This window comes from Morus notabilis, unplaced genomic scaffold (assembly GCF_000414095.1).
Source record: "Morus notabilis unplaced genomic scaffold, ASM41409v2 Scaffold160, whole genome shotgun sequence".
Lineage (NCBI taxonomy): Eukaryota > Viridiplantae > Streptophyta > Magnoliopsida > Rosales > Moraceae > Morus > Morus notabilis.
The window spans coordinates 260,759-277,522 of NW_010368035.1; the positions used below are offsets into that span (position 1 = coordinate 260,759).

At 37.2% G+C, this 16,764-nt stretch overlaps 2 protein-coding genes across 2 annotated transcripts in view; one reads left to right on the top strand and one right to left on the bottom strand.

Moving 5' to 3' along the window:
- Positions 1 to 16,764, top strand: part of LOC21394476 (protein NRT1/ PTR FAMILY 2.7) — a 40,758-nt gene that overhangs the window by 13,464 nt on the left and 10,530 nt on the right.
- Positions 7,325 to 12,432, bottom strand: LOC21394477 (selenium-binding protein 3). Its single transcript, XM_010114039.2, has 7 exons — positions 12,199 to 12,432; positions 10,423 to 10,618; positions 9,824 to 10,051; positions 9,262 to 9,493; positions 9,069 to 9,176; positions 8,633 to 8,905; positions 7,325 to 7,763 (listed from the first exon to the last, which is right to left on the bottom strand). The coding sequence occupies exons 1-7, from the start codon at positions 12,353 to 12,355 to the stop codon at positions 7,482 to 7,484; spliced, it is 1,476 nt and encodes a 491-aa protein (XP_010112341.1). The 5' UTR covers positions 12,356 to 12,432; the 3' UTR covers positions 7,325 to 7,481.

A 16,764-nucleotide genomic window follows, 5' to 3' on the forward strand; every position in this document is an offset into this window, starting at 1 on the left:
TGGTGGAGATGGGAATGGATACCGCTCACGCAGTTATTTTCCGCAGTAAGTTTAAGAAAAATCATGTATATGTCTATATGATTCAAAAGTTTCAAGTATGTATGTTTAAAAAGTATACGTACATATGTATGTTAAGAAAACCAAGGTTGTAACTAACAACCCTAGTTTTGAGTATTTAAGTTTTAGAATGTTACAGTGCATGCAACAAATAAATGAATTTTAAACATGACGATTTAAATGAGTAATTTTAGAAGGACTTTAAGATGTACTTGAATTTAAGATTTCTCACGAAATCCGTTTTAAAGTCAAATGAGATGGCCGATTGAAATGACTAGTTTTAGAAAAGCTTTTAATGAGTATTTAAAACAAGAGTTCAAATGCTATTCCATTTGAAGGATATTCCTAAAAGGTTTTATCTTAACTAAAATTAAGAAAAGCTTTAAGAAATTTAGTGATTCACTTATTTGAAATTATTGTTACAAATTATGAAAGTATTCCTTCTTAAATAAAAAAAAAAAAAAAAATGTTCCGTATATTTTAAGAAACCCCAGTAAGTACAAGTTAAAAAGTTAGTAACAGTGGCGGCCTCAAAGGAGGGTCGTCACAACTATGGCTATGATGGAAAGGCAAATACAGTTGCTGCAACACCTGCAAAAGATTTCAGGTACCAACATCAAGTTGATCACTTATCAAAAAAAAAAAAAAAAAAACATAAACAAAAACAAAAACTAAAGAAGAAACCCTTCAGTTGATAAAAACTTATATATGTTTCTAGTAAGGATCTTTTACATGTTATTGAATGAGAATTTATATTGTTAATAATTAGATGTCTTAATCTTGTACAGTTGAGAGCAATAAAATTGAAAAAACAAAAAACAAGAACACACAAAATTTGTAGTGGTTCACCCTTAATGTGCAAAGTACATCTATTTTCGCAATCACCATGGCAATGAAGAAGATTACAAGATTTGTATTAGGCGTGCTCAACTTTGGCTATTTTCTGGCGTGTTCCACTTTCTTTAAGTATCAAAACAGTGCTGATAAGGAAAGGATATTAGCAACTCCCCATCTGATATGTAATGCCGATAAATAGCAAGATTTATTCATATTGCAACGCCAACGATGGTATTATTTGGGATACTTTTTAGTTGGTTGTCATGTCAGTTATTATTTGATTTGTTGTTCTAGAATTTTTGTATGCCTATCCAAAACAATTTTCATCCCTTGCGTGTGTTGTCGATTCTTTTAATTTGCTAGTCTAATCGAGGGCAGACCCATTTTGGTCACTTGTTCTTGGTGTCGTTAGAAGTCCATGCAAAAGATGGACAAAACAAAAGCGGTTCTCATATTTAGCGGCTGGATTTGTTTGGCATTGGAGAGGCAATTCACTTTTTGGGGCTAATTTCTTATAATACCAAGAATTCCTTGTCTCACGAAGGAAAAAAAAAAACGACTGCTTTGGTTGCAATGGTGTTTGGTGTTGCTTGCTACTGCAGCATCCCGGAATTTTTTTTATCCTTTTTGCGGTTTAGGGTGTGCTTGAGATTGCTTTTGAAACTTCTAAAAGCACTTTATACTAAATGATGTTCCTTCGTTGGGTTCTGGAAGAAAACGTGGCGGTTGGATCACTTTTCCCTTCATCACTGGTCTGAGCTCGATCTCTCCCCTTCTTACATGACTGCACACACACCACATGAGATAAAATGTGCAGTAACACAAGTTTTTCTGTCACGTGACAAGCCAGGAACATTGATGTGCTTGACACTTGCCGCTTGGGGATGGCTATCAAACTTGATAGTGTATCTTATAGAAGAGTTCAGCGTGAAGAGTGTTGATGCTGCTTAGATTTCAAATGTCGTCAATGGTTCTATCAATCTGTTTCCGATCATCGGTGCAATCATTGCGGACTCATTCTTTGGCTGTTTCTTTGTCACCTTGTTAGTACATTTTGTGTTGGCTTATTTTTGGCAATTTGGTTGTAAGATTGACTGGAAATCAGAGGCCTTGATTGTTGAAAATCAAGAGTGGGCTTTTGGGATATTGATTTAATGGCTGGAAATCAGAGGCCTTGATTGTTGAAAATCAAGAGTGGACTTTTGGAGAATTGATTGCTTGTGATCTTGAGGCTGGAGGTAGGTCGAATCAGTGGGAGATGGCAGAACGGAGGTGAGGTTTTGGTTTTGAAAAAAAACAGAGACAGAGAGTGCAGAAAACAGTAGAGACGTTTGCATTCATGTCAGAATGAGATTGAAATGTTAAGTGTCGTTTGATGTGTTACGACGAATTGTTAGAACACTTTCGAGTTAATTCTTCGGGAGAAGATTTCTTTGATTTCGGGAGGAAACCGTCAAGTCGAGTGGTGCTCACTGATCAAGCTTCTTAAAGAGATTCAAGGCAACGGCGACATTGTCAATGAGGGAGTCATTGAATGTGTAAGACCGTTTAGTCCTTTGTAATCTTTTGAACTTAGTGGATTGATCATTGTCTGGGCGTGGCCCCGCAGATGTAGGTGTGCGCACCGAACTGAGATATCATTTTTTGGTGTTCTTTAGTTTTCCCCTTCATTACTTTATGTTTTTGCACGTTTTCAATTCTTTGTCGTTTTTTGCTAGTTTAATTTAACGTATCTGTCATCAGTGTTACAACTAGTGTTATAACACTCTTTGTGATACCGACCGAAAAACGGACCTAACAATTAGTATCAGAGCGGTTTACTAACCGTTTGCTTGGTGAGATTTTGGGAACTGGTCTGTTACAACAAGTATGGATTTTTTTGAAAGAAAGTAGTTCAGTTTCGCGTCCTCCCCTCCTAGACGGTTCCAACTACTCATATTGGAAAACGCGTATGAAGGCGTTCATCAAAGCTATTGATGAAAAGGCATGGAGGGTTGTCTTGACTGGTTGGGAGCATCCAATTACAAAGGATTCTGAAGGGAAGGAGATATTGAAGCCCAAAACTACTTGGTCAACCGAAGAGGACAAGTTGGTGAACAACAATTCTAAAGCGCTGAATGCTATCTTCAACGGGGTAGATGCGAACCAATTCAAGCTCATTTCAACATGTGAAATAGCCAAGGATGCATGGGAGACATTGCAAACGGCACATGAAAAGGAGAAGCTTGTGAGGAAGGCCTTGAGGTCTCTTCCACAGAGGTTTGCTTGTAAGGTGACAACTATTGAGGAAGCTAAGGATGTCCAAACAATGAAACTTGATGAACTAATGGGTTCTTTGCGCACTTTTGAGATGAATCTGGATGAAAACAAAGCAGGAAAGAAGGAGAAAAGCATTGCCTTTCAAGCCGAAGTTGATTCCGATGATGAAGAAGACTTGGCCCAGTCCATAACAAGGTTGTCGAAGAAATTCAACAAGGTGATGAAGAAGGTCAATAGGAAGAATAAGAATTCAAGAAATGGCAACCCTAACAATTTTCAAAAGAGTAAATCTGCAGCAAATAACACAGAATTGAAGAAAAAGAACAGAGGTATTCAATGGACATATTCAATCCGAATGTTCCAATACCCTCAAGAAGAAGAAGAAGTCGTTCAATGCAACTTGGAGTGATGAAGAGTCAGAAGGCAGTCAGGAAGATGGCGAACATATGAGCAACTATGTTGCTTTCAATGTTTATACTGATATGGACGTTTCTGCAGATAATGTTACAAAAGGTGTAGCAGACAGTTTTATAACAAATGCTGAAACATAATCTGTGAACATCGAAACTAAAGGAGATTTTTCAGCTTCTGAGAGTAACAGTGATGGCGGGGAGTTGACTATTGATGACATACAGGAAGTTTATAAGACCATGTTCAACAAATGGGTTAAAGTGCGTGAAATGAATAAGTCTCTACGGGAGCACGTAGATGATCTTGTCAAAGAGAAGGATGTGTTGAAAAGAGCTGCTGATAATTATGAATTCCTTGCTGTAGAAAAAGACAAGAAGTTGAAGGAAACAAGGGCTGAACTGGAGAGTACTTAGAAAAATTTGAAAATGATGAACTCTGGCACCACCAAACTGAATCATATTCTCTCTATAGGAAAAGAAAGTTGTGATCGTTATGGCTTTGGATACATCAATGAAGGTTCAACGTTAAAGACTGTGTTTGTTAAAGCGTCACCTGCTCTCGAGCCTAAAATTATCCCATGTAAGAAAGTTGTTATTTCACACCCTAAGCATAAATCAAGAAGGTTTGCTCCTACATGTCACTATTGTAATTTGCCTCGTCACATTAGACCTAGATGTTACAAATACTTGAATGCTTTACAAAGAAGTATGATTATTAATCCACCAAATTCCGCATTCAAAGGACACCTAGAATGGAGATTGATGTGTACAAAAAAATTTTCTAGACACGTGTGGGTAAGGAAATCTGATTTGAGGCGTCATAGGACTTATACTTCTTTATAAGCATGTACTAATGGTTGTGTGAGTAGTAATGGTGGTTGGTCCAAGTATTTGACAGGTGATAATAGCAAGATTAAGAAAGTGTTACATTCAGGGGGAGTAAGACTCGTAGAGGATTCAAGGGGAGTAATTTGCAAAAATCAATGAATTAGAACGTGATTTGCAGGAAAGTGTTACACAGAGTGTTCCATCAGGTGTTGCAACACTTTCTGCGACAACAGTTTCTAGAAGTTTTTTTTATTATTTTCTTTGGCTGTATTTTGTCAAAAAGGGGGAGAACTCTTAATTCAACTAACCCCCTTAGTTGGATTTTATCTTTTATCTTGTAATAGGTTCTTTTTGTTAGTAATGTTAGTTTTTCCAAAAATAGCAAAAGGGGGAGATTATTAGTGCATTTTGTGTTGGCTTATTTTTGACAAATTGGTTGTAAGATTGGCTGGAAATCAGAGGCCTTGATTGTTGAAAATCAAGAGTGGACATTTGGGGAATTGATTTAATGGCTGGAAATCAGAGGCTTTGATTGTTGAAAATCAAGAGTGGACTTTTGGGGAATTAATTGCTTGTGATCTTGAGGCTGGAGGCAGGTCGAATCAGTGGGAGATGCCAGAACGGAGGTGAGGTTTTGGTTTTGAAAAAAAAAAAACAAAGAGAGTGCAGAAAACAGTAGAGACGTTTGTGTTCATGTCAGGATGAGATTAAAATGTTAAGTATCATTTGATGTGTTGCGATGAATTGTTAGAACACTTTCGAGTTAATTCTTCGGGAGAAGATTTCTTTGGTTTCGGGAGGAAACCGTCAAGTCGAGTGGTGCTCGCTGATCAAGCTTCCTAAGGAGATTCTAGGCAACGGCGACATCGTCAAGGAGAGAGTCGTTGAGTGTGTAAGACCGTTCGGTCCTTTGTAATCTTTTGAACTTAGTGGATTGATCACTGTCTGGACGTGGCCCCACAAATGTAAGTGTATGCACCGAACTGCGATATCATTTTTTAGTGTTCTTTAGTTTTCCCCTGCATTACTTTCTGTTTCTGCACGTTTTCAATTCTCTATAGTTTTTTGCTGGGTTAATTTAACGTATATGTCATCAGTATTACATCTAGTGTTATAACACTCTTTGGGACATTGACCGAAAACTTTAGGAATTAAATTTTCACAGTCAACCTTGCAGTGGCATGGTGGATGCTGGAAAGCATTGACGACATATGCGACGTCGAAGCTCTTCACCCCAACAGTCCATGGACTTGTCCCAAGTACCGAGTAACCTTGACGCTTCTGTCATATGGGGCATGATTGGACCAAAGCGGCTGTTTGGACTAGGAGGATTGTATCGAAACTTGGTGTGGCTATTCCTCATTGGAGCTGTCCTGCCGGTTCCTATTTGGTTGATGAGCAAAATGTTCCTAGAAAAGAAATGGATTCCCTTGATAAACATACCAGTTATATCCTATGGCTTTGCAGGAACGCCTCTCGCCACTCCCACGAACATAGCAAGCTGGCTTACCACCGGAACCATCTTCAACTACTTTGTTTTCCGATACCACAAGCGATGGTGGCAGAAATATAACTATGTTCTATCTGCAGCATTGGATGCTTGAACTGCATTCATGGTTGTCCTGCTGTTTTTCACCTTGCAGAACGAGAACAAAAATCTGAAGTGGTGGGGCACTGCCCTTGATCACTGTCCGTTGGCAACATGCCCGACTGCACCGGGTATTAAGGTTGATGGATGTCCAGTTTTCTGAAGCTGAAAACAAGTAGGAAATGATGTGGCCATGACTAGGGAAGAAGAGAAGAAAGCAAAAATGTGTTGAATTGGCAGTTAACTATAATTTTCTTGCTTATTCTCTCTGAAAGATGTCGTCGTTGCGGAAAACGACTTCGTCGCGGTAGAGAAGCATGACGCCTCTGGTCTCTTCGATTATGAAAACAGCAATCAACAATTCAAGAAAAAAAAAAAAAAGAAAGAACAAAATCGGAGGGAAAAATAAAAGGAAAAAACTCACCAATCAAACGCCTGCGACCGGTGAAGCTAAATCCAAGACCAGCAACCGAAAATCCAAATCAGAGGAGGAGAGAAAAGAAATGGATGGAGCTCGAAGAAAATGAAGCGAGAAGGACAGGTGCGGCCGCTTGAGGATGGAGCGCGATTCAACTGCTTGAGAACGTCAAGGCGCGCGATTCAACTGCTCGAGAACGTCAAGGAGCACAAACTTTAGGCTAAAGAATAGTCACACTAGGAGTTGTTGGTGTTTTTTATTTTTTATTTTTTATTTTTTACAGTAAACACCAAAACGAATATGAGCAAACTTGCTCAAGTTGTGGGACTGTTTCAAGTAGATGGAATTTATTGTTTTGCGGCAGAAAGAAAATGAATTTCGTTTCATTAATGAGAATTTTTTTGAGTGCTTTGTAGGTGCAAAACTAGTCAGCGTTTATGAATCTATGGAGAGTAAATTCGACTGTTGAAGTAACTATGGACCCTCTGAAAATGAAACTCAAACAGTTTTTTTTTTTTTTTTTTTGATCTGGGGTGGGCCAATTCGAACTCTTTGAGTCGCGACTTTCGACTTCAACATTGCAGGGAAGGGGTTGATTTACTATTAAGCTATGCTTGCAACCATAGGAGAGTTGGGTGTTTTTCAACACTTAAAACTTGCGTGTAAAGAGGTGTCCAACATTATGGTATGGAAGCCAATACCACCAGAATTGTCTTCCTTTTTTTTTGTATTCACACATTTTCAGGTGAACCAAACTCTTCCTCATAGCAGTAACCAAAACACTAACCTAGTTAGATACATGTGATATACTATACAATCACAAAAGGTAAGCCTCTGGGGTCAAGTTCCTTTTTAGCATTATTATAGAGAGGAAATTATAGGCGCAGAAAAAGAAAGAAACAAACAAATAAATACATAAACAGGAAATGCAAAAAGTAAAGTAGTTGAAGCATCACAAGGATCATTATTCATTATATAAACTAGATCATTGTTGGTAAGTAGACACTTAAATACAAAGTGGACCCTTTATTATTTGTCTTGAAAGATGTCAAAGTCACATAATTTATTGCTAGATCTGAAACAGTTAGATCCATATATCTGAAGTGCAGTCACCTCCTGGATATCTCATTTCATGGGCAAGGGACGGACCATCAGGTTCAGCTCCAAAGTCCACAAAGAAATTGGGGTTTATGGAAAGACCACCTTTCTCAGTATTGACATCAATTTGTAACATGTGGGAACCTTTCACTGGAAGATCAGGATAGAATTGGCGATCCCATGTACTGAAGAGCGAGTTGGTGACATAGAGACGCTTCCCGTCTAAGCTAAGCTGGAGCATCTGTGGTCCACCTCTCAATTTATGCCCCTGCATGGAAAGATCCAAAGATCATACGTTTTTAAGTGATCATACGTTTTTGAGTCACAATAAATAGTTCATCCAATGCGAGAAATGCGAAATTAGCAAGAACTAGGAACCAAGAGTGTAGATGGCGAAACATCATCAAGTAATCCAGAGCATCACAAGAAATAAAAGCTAGCACCTTTACAAGGATCTATTTTCAAAGAATTCATGGATCGAAAATTGAATGGCTTAGTTGTATAAGGTATGGATGTACGGAAGATACATGTTGCCTTAGTGGTATATCGGAAATGCTGCCTATAGGTGACACCGTTTCATGAAAAATTGGAAGCAATTATTTATGTAAAAAAACGCAATTTAAATAACGAAGCTATTACACTAGTTTGTTGCAGGATATTAATAGATAGGCTATGTCATCTGGTTAGTAAATCCAATGTTATCTCATAATTGTATCACCCAAAAAAAAAATCCCATGTTGGAATAGACATGAAAGAAACTGATCATCCATTTAAAATCTAGAGAGAATTGCTGAAATTACCCTTGAGATTGCATTGGTCTTGATTTTTACTCCTTACTCATATTAATAAAGAGTGAAGGGTAAAAATCTAGACTCATGCACTCTGAGGGGGTATCTGTCTACTTTCCCCTTTAATCTATCAATTATCAAATTTTTAGGACTAGAACTCATTTAAATGAAAACCAAATAGTATAACTTGAGAATCAGCAGCGAGAATATACAACTCTTGTGATCTGAAAAGTGATCCATAAGTGTAATCTCTTTTAGCAGACTACTTAAATATCAATCCAAAGCAATGAAATTTCAGTAATAGTGTGCACCACAAATTGAGAGCACAAAATAAATTTATCATACAAACCTGGACTTCTGGCACATCAAACTGCCATCTTTTACCATCTTCCCCCTCGGCTAAAATCTGGCTTCCCTTTTGGATTAGTCCTCCGACCCAAACTTGGCCTGTCAACTCAGGATTTTTAGGGTCCTCAATGTTGTACTGTCTCACATCACCATGAAGCCAGTTCACGAAGTATAGAAAGCGATCATCGAGTGATATCAGAAAATCAGTTATCAGTCCAGGCATTTCTGGAAGAATCCAGTTTTGTACTTTTAATGGTTTCACTGATATGGCAAGCTGCAAAAAGCAAACAAGTAGTTACTATTACCATTCATTGTGGCTGAAGATGGCCTCATAAATATATATATTAAAGTAAAATATAAAATACAACGTGAGTAGCAAGTGAACATGTAGGTAAAGAAACGATACAGAACGAAAAATGGATGCGTTAGAGACATACCTCGTGGCTCCAAGAATCATCCTGGTTCTTGAAAAACCTCACCATATTACTTGTTAAAGCACATCCAACAAATCCGGTATCTTTGGATGGATCGTGAAGGAACCTTATCTGTAAGCATGTAAATCACAACATTAACATGGTTTTTTAAAATGAAAACATCAATTAAACTGGAAATCGAGTTTATATTACTGACCTCCAAGGGTAACAGCCCTGTACTGCCAAGATCCAGTGTTTGTTTCAACTCACCACCGGGCCAGCTGTATACGTAAAGATGCTTCCCGTAGAAACCATTAGTAACATCCTCAAGGCTGAAGCCTTTGGTAAAAGCAGCAGGAGCACCCCATGACGAGCTTATCATCGTCTTGTGTCTTGGTTGGTACCAAAAATCATAGCCAAATAAAGGACTATGCCCTGTTTTCTCCCACCTATAAGTGTGCAAAGATAACAAAAAGTAAATATTCTCTGTTATGGAATAGATTTGTTTAACCCAGCAGCAAATAAATATAACCTTAAAACAAAACTATTATTCCGTTGAAAATGTTAAACTATGCACTGATGGAATAAACCAATTCCACTTTACATGCTGACAACTATTTTCATCTCTCTTTAACTCATGATTCAGGACAAAATATTGACTGTTTTGGAGATCTATGGCTTATGAAATGGAACCTTCTATATGACCATTCAGAATTATTAAAACATCTAAGCTATTAAAATGAGGTCCAAGTCTAATAACATAATAACATAAAGCATACCTTCCTTTAACATTAAATTCTGAGTCGAGGAGAAGAAACCCACTTCCCTTTGCATTTCCATCTTTATCACCCAGACATGATACCACTACATCACCAGAAGCCAGGCAATGGGATGTGTGTAGATATGCTAACCCTGTTTTCTGAATTATTTCTTCGCGATGAACAACTTTATGTAAAGAGGGTGCTTTTGGGTTTGTCTTTGTGTCAACCACATAAATACGACCAGATCTGTAAAATGATCTAGATTAAATGACCAAAATGGCAATGAAGGGCACATACTTATTTCAAGTAGATGAGCCATCCTAAAAAAAAAAAAACAGAGAGAGAGAGAGAAGGCACATTCAAAGGACATTTTTATTAGAGTGATGTAGAAGCCGACATGGTTTCCTTTGACAACTGCATTGTATTTTAGTTTTATTCTTGTTGTTATCAAAAAAAAAAAAAAATTTATTTTTCTCCTTTACCACTTTAGAGTCAATTCATGACCTACCTTTCTACATGAATCATTTACCAACTTTTACAATTCTAGTGAGAAGGATTTGTTTACGGAATTATTGAAGATAAAAGAATAGAAAATAATAGGGTTTGATTATTCCTACATCAGTGAAGGTACGATCAGAAAACGCCTATCTGCAGAAGGATCTCCATGGCAAGAACTGCACGAATTCCATCCAGTATGATGAAGCTCATCACCTAAGTATGGCATAGGCAGTCTGTGGATAACTTTTGAAAAAGTAGGAGAACTTGGATCCACATCCACGGTGGCCAAGTAATCAGGTTTTTCTATTCCCGTCCCTGCATAGCATTGAAGAAAAAGTTGGCATGTCATTTGAAAAGTCCAGATGATTGCAGAATGACCCCGAAAAAGAGTAAGCAATAAATCAACTGAATAAAAAAGGATTGGCAATGCCATGGTCCTTCCATAAAGACCATAGCAAAGTAAAAACAACCAGTTTATGACACATCTAGAACTTGGTTACGACCTTTTATTGCCAATAATAGCAACTACTTTTTCAAAAGAAAGTGCATATTAGCTCTAAACGAGGTTTTTTAATTCAAGAACAAAAGCAAGTTTCCATCAAAGGATCCAATAATGAATACAGTAATAGTCCTTGAAATTTTCATTAAAGGATCTGATAAGGAATATAGTAATAGTTCTTGAAAATAAGTTAACAATTACTTGCCTACTTTTCCACTCATTGGCAATAAAACAAAGTCTCAGGGAGAACTTAAGCAAATATGCTGCAATTTCTTTGGGACCAACATGAGGATTTGTTGTTGACGGTTGATACATGAACTTAGTGAAGAATGAAAAGGTGAAGCACAAATTCATGAATTGCAGGTTTTATATTGGCAAGAATTATCTACTATAAAATCAATTCTAGACCTTCTTGTCTTTGGTAACTTTCTTTCCTTATCACTCTTGTTTCTGCTTCAATATTTCATTTTCTCCCCATACCTTCCACTTCCTAATTCTCATTATTATCTAAACGTAGAGTGTAAAGCTACATGCATACATTGAGAAAAATACGCTTTTGAACTACAACTATAAACCCAAAAAAAAAAAAAAGGCTTCAGTTTGCTGAAATCAGTACTAACGCGACATTTGTGACACTATAAGGTCAACTATGTTTTTATTATTGAATATTGGCAAGATGGGACAAAGAAGAACGATGTTCCACGAAAAAAAGCCAATAGCTGAAATAAATATTTTGATTCCTTTACAAAATAAAAGTATTTCAACGTGTAGAAGTGAGAGATGTAACATGATATTTATTTTATTTGACGATAATTTTGAAAGTGTGACAACAAGAATAAAAATCATATTATACTCTAATACATAACTAGAATCTAATCACTTGACGATTTCAGCAAAAATAAAGAAATAAATAAATAAATAAAGAATTACTTGACGATGATCAAGTACAGTGATTCTTCTCGCCAAAAAAAAGTGATTCTAAAGGCAGAACTACTTAAGCCCCCTTTAATTTGCTAATTTGAGTTTTTAATTTGAGTTAAAATATAATTTTATGTTTCACTTGATAAAAGAGTTAGATGTAATTATTTTTTAGAGTTTTAATGATAATCTGTTCCATTTTTAAAGAGAAAGGAAATATTTATATACATCATTCAGTTGAAAAATAAAAATTAATATCTTTGCCATATAAATTATAGGGCTTTTTTTTTAAGAATAAAATTACAGGGAGTTGAACATAGAGGAAAGAATCAAAAAGAGTTTTTTCTCTGAAAGTAGAAATCACGCAAAAACATATAGAGAATATACCAAAAAAGTAAAGCCGAAACCAGAATCAAACCACAAATATTCGAGAATCATATCCAAAAAAAAGAAAAAGAAAAGAAAAGAAAAAACTGACCAGAATAAACGCAGGTGACATAGATGAGAGACTCTCTGGGACCAGACATGGCGTCGAGAGGCGTGGCGTAACCGGGACCCGCCTTGCAGAAGACATGCTGCTTCTCACTGCCCTGCCTCTTCCCTTCGTGCTGCAACACCACCACGTCCGTCGCCATAGTTCTCTCTCTTCCTCTCTCTAAAACTCTCTCTTCGGAGACTATAAACAGAGGCTCTTTTGTCGTATATATAACTTTACGTTTGATGATTAGTCCTCTTCTCGATAAGAAATTTTGAGGCTATTTAATTCGCTCATTTAAATTTTTAATTTAAAAGGTTGTGATTACTTGAATTTTTCTCCTCTTAAGTAAGTTTTTTGTTCTCATGTGAGCTGTTCATTTGTGGGGGTAATATATTAGAATGATTATCTAATAAAGTAAAATTAATAAAATAATTTTTTTTATTTTTTATGAAGAAGGACTACCTAATTATTCTTTGTAAAAAATGATCATTTTATAAATAAAAATTTTTAAAAAGTTATTTTATTAATAAAATTTTTCTATTGAGTTATTTTTACAAAATCCTCCTCAGTTGTGTCCAGGAGAGATGAATCTGTCATTTTAAATTTGATTTTTGCTCAAACCATTTATATATCAACACGTATGCCTCTGGGCCCCAGATTGACATCATAATGTAATGTGAAATGAATAAGGTCGTTTTTTTTCGTTAATTCGAGTTTAGAATTTGAGTTTTATTACAGTAAAAAGCTTTCAGAAATAGTCACATCAACTTTTTATTACAATAAAAAGCTCTCACATAATATCACATCTCAACTCGAATTAAAAACTCGAATTAGCGAACCGAACGGCCCATAAGTCTCTACCGAAGTGCGTTAATGATCTTGTTAAAAAAAAGGATATGTTGAAAAGAGTTACTGATAATTATAAATTCTTTGCTGCAGAAAAAGAAAAGATGTTGAAGGAAAAAATGGTTGAACTGGAAAGTACTGTCACGCCCCCAAATCGGGGTTAGTGACGTGAAGGCTTGTTTAGAAGCTTAAACATGTTTAAGAGAGTGATTAGCAAATAATGTTGTAAATATTCTAATTTTTCAAATCCAAAACATCCAAGTATTTCCAAACAAGCCCCCTGCATTCAGGAGAAATTTAATTTCGAGAAGGGTAGTGGAATTTCCAACCAAACCAGTTTAAAACTACGTCCCTGGTATCAAGTCAACAATTCCCACAGGTGCTTAGCATACATGAATATAAACAAAAATAAATACGACATCAGCCACAGTCTAGCAATATTTAAGTTTACAATCCATAATCTTTTATACATGCCTTGAGATAAAAGATAAGAAGAAATACAATTCTTCGCCTCCCGAAGACGAGTCCACGTCACCGGTAGTAGCTACCTACTCCGCACTACTCCTCGCGTCGCCTGGAGGGGTTAATTTATTGAAAACATAATAAAAGTGAGCGAAAGGCCTAGTAGGATATAATTTTATAAAGCATTTAAAATAAAAGTACTCACAGTCCGAAAATATACACCCGAAACCGGTCATCCCTTTTTAGAAAGGAAATACTCACATAGTAAAAAATGTATGTATCATGAAAGTGTGCAGCTCACCATACCACTAAATAAGAAGCGGTAAAAATGTCTGTCTAATGAAAAGTGCAGAGCCATTGTTCCACTAAACAAGAAGTGGATCCGTACGGGTTTCGGGACCTGCCCCCAAGGATGCGATTCCCACATCCCGATCTCTGTGGCCACCATGCGTTGTATAATTTCATAAAATATTTCATTTTAAGAAATGATACTCTTTAAAATCTCATTTTCAAAATCATTGGAAAACTTAATAGCATTCTCATGCTATTCCTTTGAAATCATTTTCTTTAAACATGTTTTGTTCTAAAACATTTTCATTGGCTAAAACCATTTAAAGTAAGGCTAACAAGGATATGGATAAGAATATCCTACCTTTTGAATGTTAAAACTGTGGCTATCTTCCTAGCTCCATTTGCCTTCGAGGCTCCAATTCCAATCGTGCCACTAACTTTCCCATCAAAATTAACAATTTAGAGTTTGATCTTTCTCACCAAACATTCTCGTTTAATTAGATGCAATTGTATCATATTAGTGTGTCATAGTTCAAAATCAATATTCATAAACAATTCTTAATTCAAATTATGATTCTTTGACAATGGAGATTTATTCCGGAGAATCGAATAGAAAACAAGGATTCATGTGGCTAATCCACTCATTTTGAGTTCTCAAATGAGATTAGGTCAATTCCACATCAAATTTCGTGGTCAAAACAGGGTTTTAGGCTGTTTAGGGTCAAGTTCAGTGCGAACCGGTCGGTCCGGTGACAGAGGAGGGTAACTCCACCGGTCGACCGGTGGGGGGGTGACCAGTCGACCAGTGGGGAAGAGTTCCAGGGCCAGCCATGGCCGATCCGCGTGAAACAAAGCCAAATCCTGAAATTTTAGGTTTGATTTCGACATATTCTCAAGGAAAATGCATAGATCCAGTTTCAAATCAACAAATAGGGTCCAAAGAATCAAAAACCCCCAATTTTCATCAAGGTTTCATCAAAATGCATTCGAAAATGAAATTTAAACCAAAAATCACCAAACTCGACTAAAACGAGTTCCATAAGTCTAAATCCGAAAATCTAAAGTAAGTTTCAAAGAGTTTTACCTCGATCCAAGCTTTGATGTTGAAAATCTCTTAAAAATCTCCGTTTTTCTTCAAATCTGGTTCAATAACGTTCTTGAGAAAGAGGGAAAACTTGAAAGAAAGAGAGAGGAAGAGATGGGCGAGAGTGAGAGAGAGAGAGAGAGACTAAGAGAAAGAGTGAGTGAGTGAGAGGGTTACGGGAGAAGAGGGAAAAGAAAAGAAAGAAAGAAAAGAAAAGAAGAAAAGGAAAATAAAATGAGGAAAATAAAATAATAAGGAAAGACAAATAAAAGTAAATAGGGGTGGAACTGCAATTACTAAAAATAAATTTAAAAGTTCATGATTAATTAAGAAAATCAATTTAGGCACACTAATAAACCACAATTATCATAATTAAATAAGTTTAATTTCGGAGGGCGTTACATGCTACCCCCCTTAAGAAATTTCATCCCTGAAATTGAAATTTACCTCACGATATGAACAGATACGGATATCATTCATGCATCGTCGTTTCCAATTCCCACGTTACTTCCTCAACGCCATGGTGTTGCCACAACACCTTCACTAACGGTATCTCACGTCGACGTAGGCTTTTCATCTTCCGGTCAAGAATCTGTACGGGTGCTCCCTCGTAAGTCACGTCATGCTGGATCGGCACGTCATACCATTGCACAATAGCTTCTGGATCGGGCTGACACTTTTGAAGCATAGAAACATGGAACACATTGTGCACGTGAGACAATTCTGGAGGAAGATCAAGGTGGTAAGCAACGACACCGACCCGTTGTGTGATCTGAAACGGCCCGATGTACCTCGGTGCGAGTTTTCTTTTCACACCAAAACAAGTAACTCCTTTGCTTGAAGAGACTCTTAACAAGACAAAATCGCCCTCTAAGAACTCTAAGGGTCTACGCCTCTTGTCAGCATAACTCTTCTGACGACTCTGAGCTGTTATCAGTCGTTCCTGAACCACAGATATTTTCTCATTATTCTCCTGGATAACATCCGGTCCAAGGGTCAATCGATCTTCTCACTCAAGCCAACAAACTGGCGATCTGCAAGGTCTGCCATACAACGCCTCGAATGGTGCCATCCCAATGCTACTCTAATAACTGTTGTTGTAGGCGAACTCGGCTAAATGGAGATACTTCTTCCAGTTTCCACCAAAATCTAGAATGCAAGCACAAAGCATGTCTTCCAAAATCTAAATAACTCTTTCAGATTGTCCATCGGTTTGAGGATGAAATGCGGTGCTGAAATTCAGTTCGGTTCCCATGGCTTCTTGGAAACTTCTCCAATATCTAGCGTTGAAACGAGTGTCACGATCCGATGTGATAGACAACGGAACTCCGTGAAGTCTGACAACGTGCTCCAGATACAACTCTGCTAGAACTTTCCTGGAATACGTCACACGAAAGGGAATGAAGTGCGCAGACTTCGTTAACCTATCCACAATGACCCATATGGCATCATGCCGATGTTCAGTCCTCGGCAATCCCATCAGAAAATCCATCGTAATGTGTTCTTACTTCCATCCAGGAACAGGAAGAGGCTGCAGTTCCCCAGTAGGTTTCTGATGTTCAACCTTGACTCGAAGACAAGTCGCACATTCTGACACGTATTGGCGAACATCCTTCTTCATACCTCTCCACCAATACTGCCTTTTGAGGTTTTGATACATCTTGGTACTTCCAGGGTGAATAGCAAACCTCGATTTGTGAGCCTCATGAAGGATTGTCTTCTTTATCTCATCCACTTAAGGAACGACAAGGCGATTCCTGAAGTAGAGCGTTTCATCTTCCCGAATATTCCATTCGTCTAGTTTTTCTCCATTCTGGACTCGAATCCAAATTTCCTGAAGATGCGAATCCTGCCATTGGTTCTGCTTGACTTGTTGTATAAGA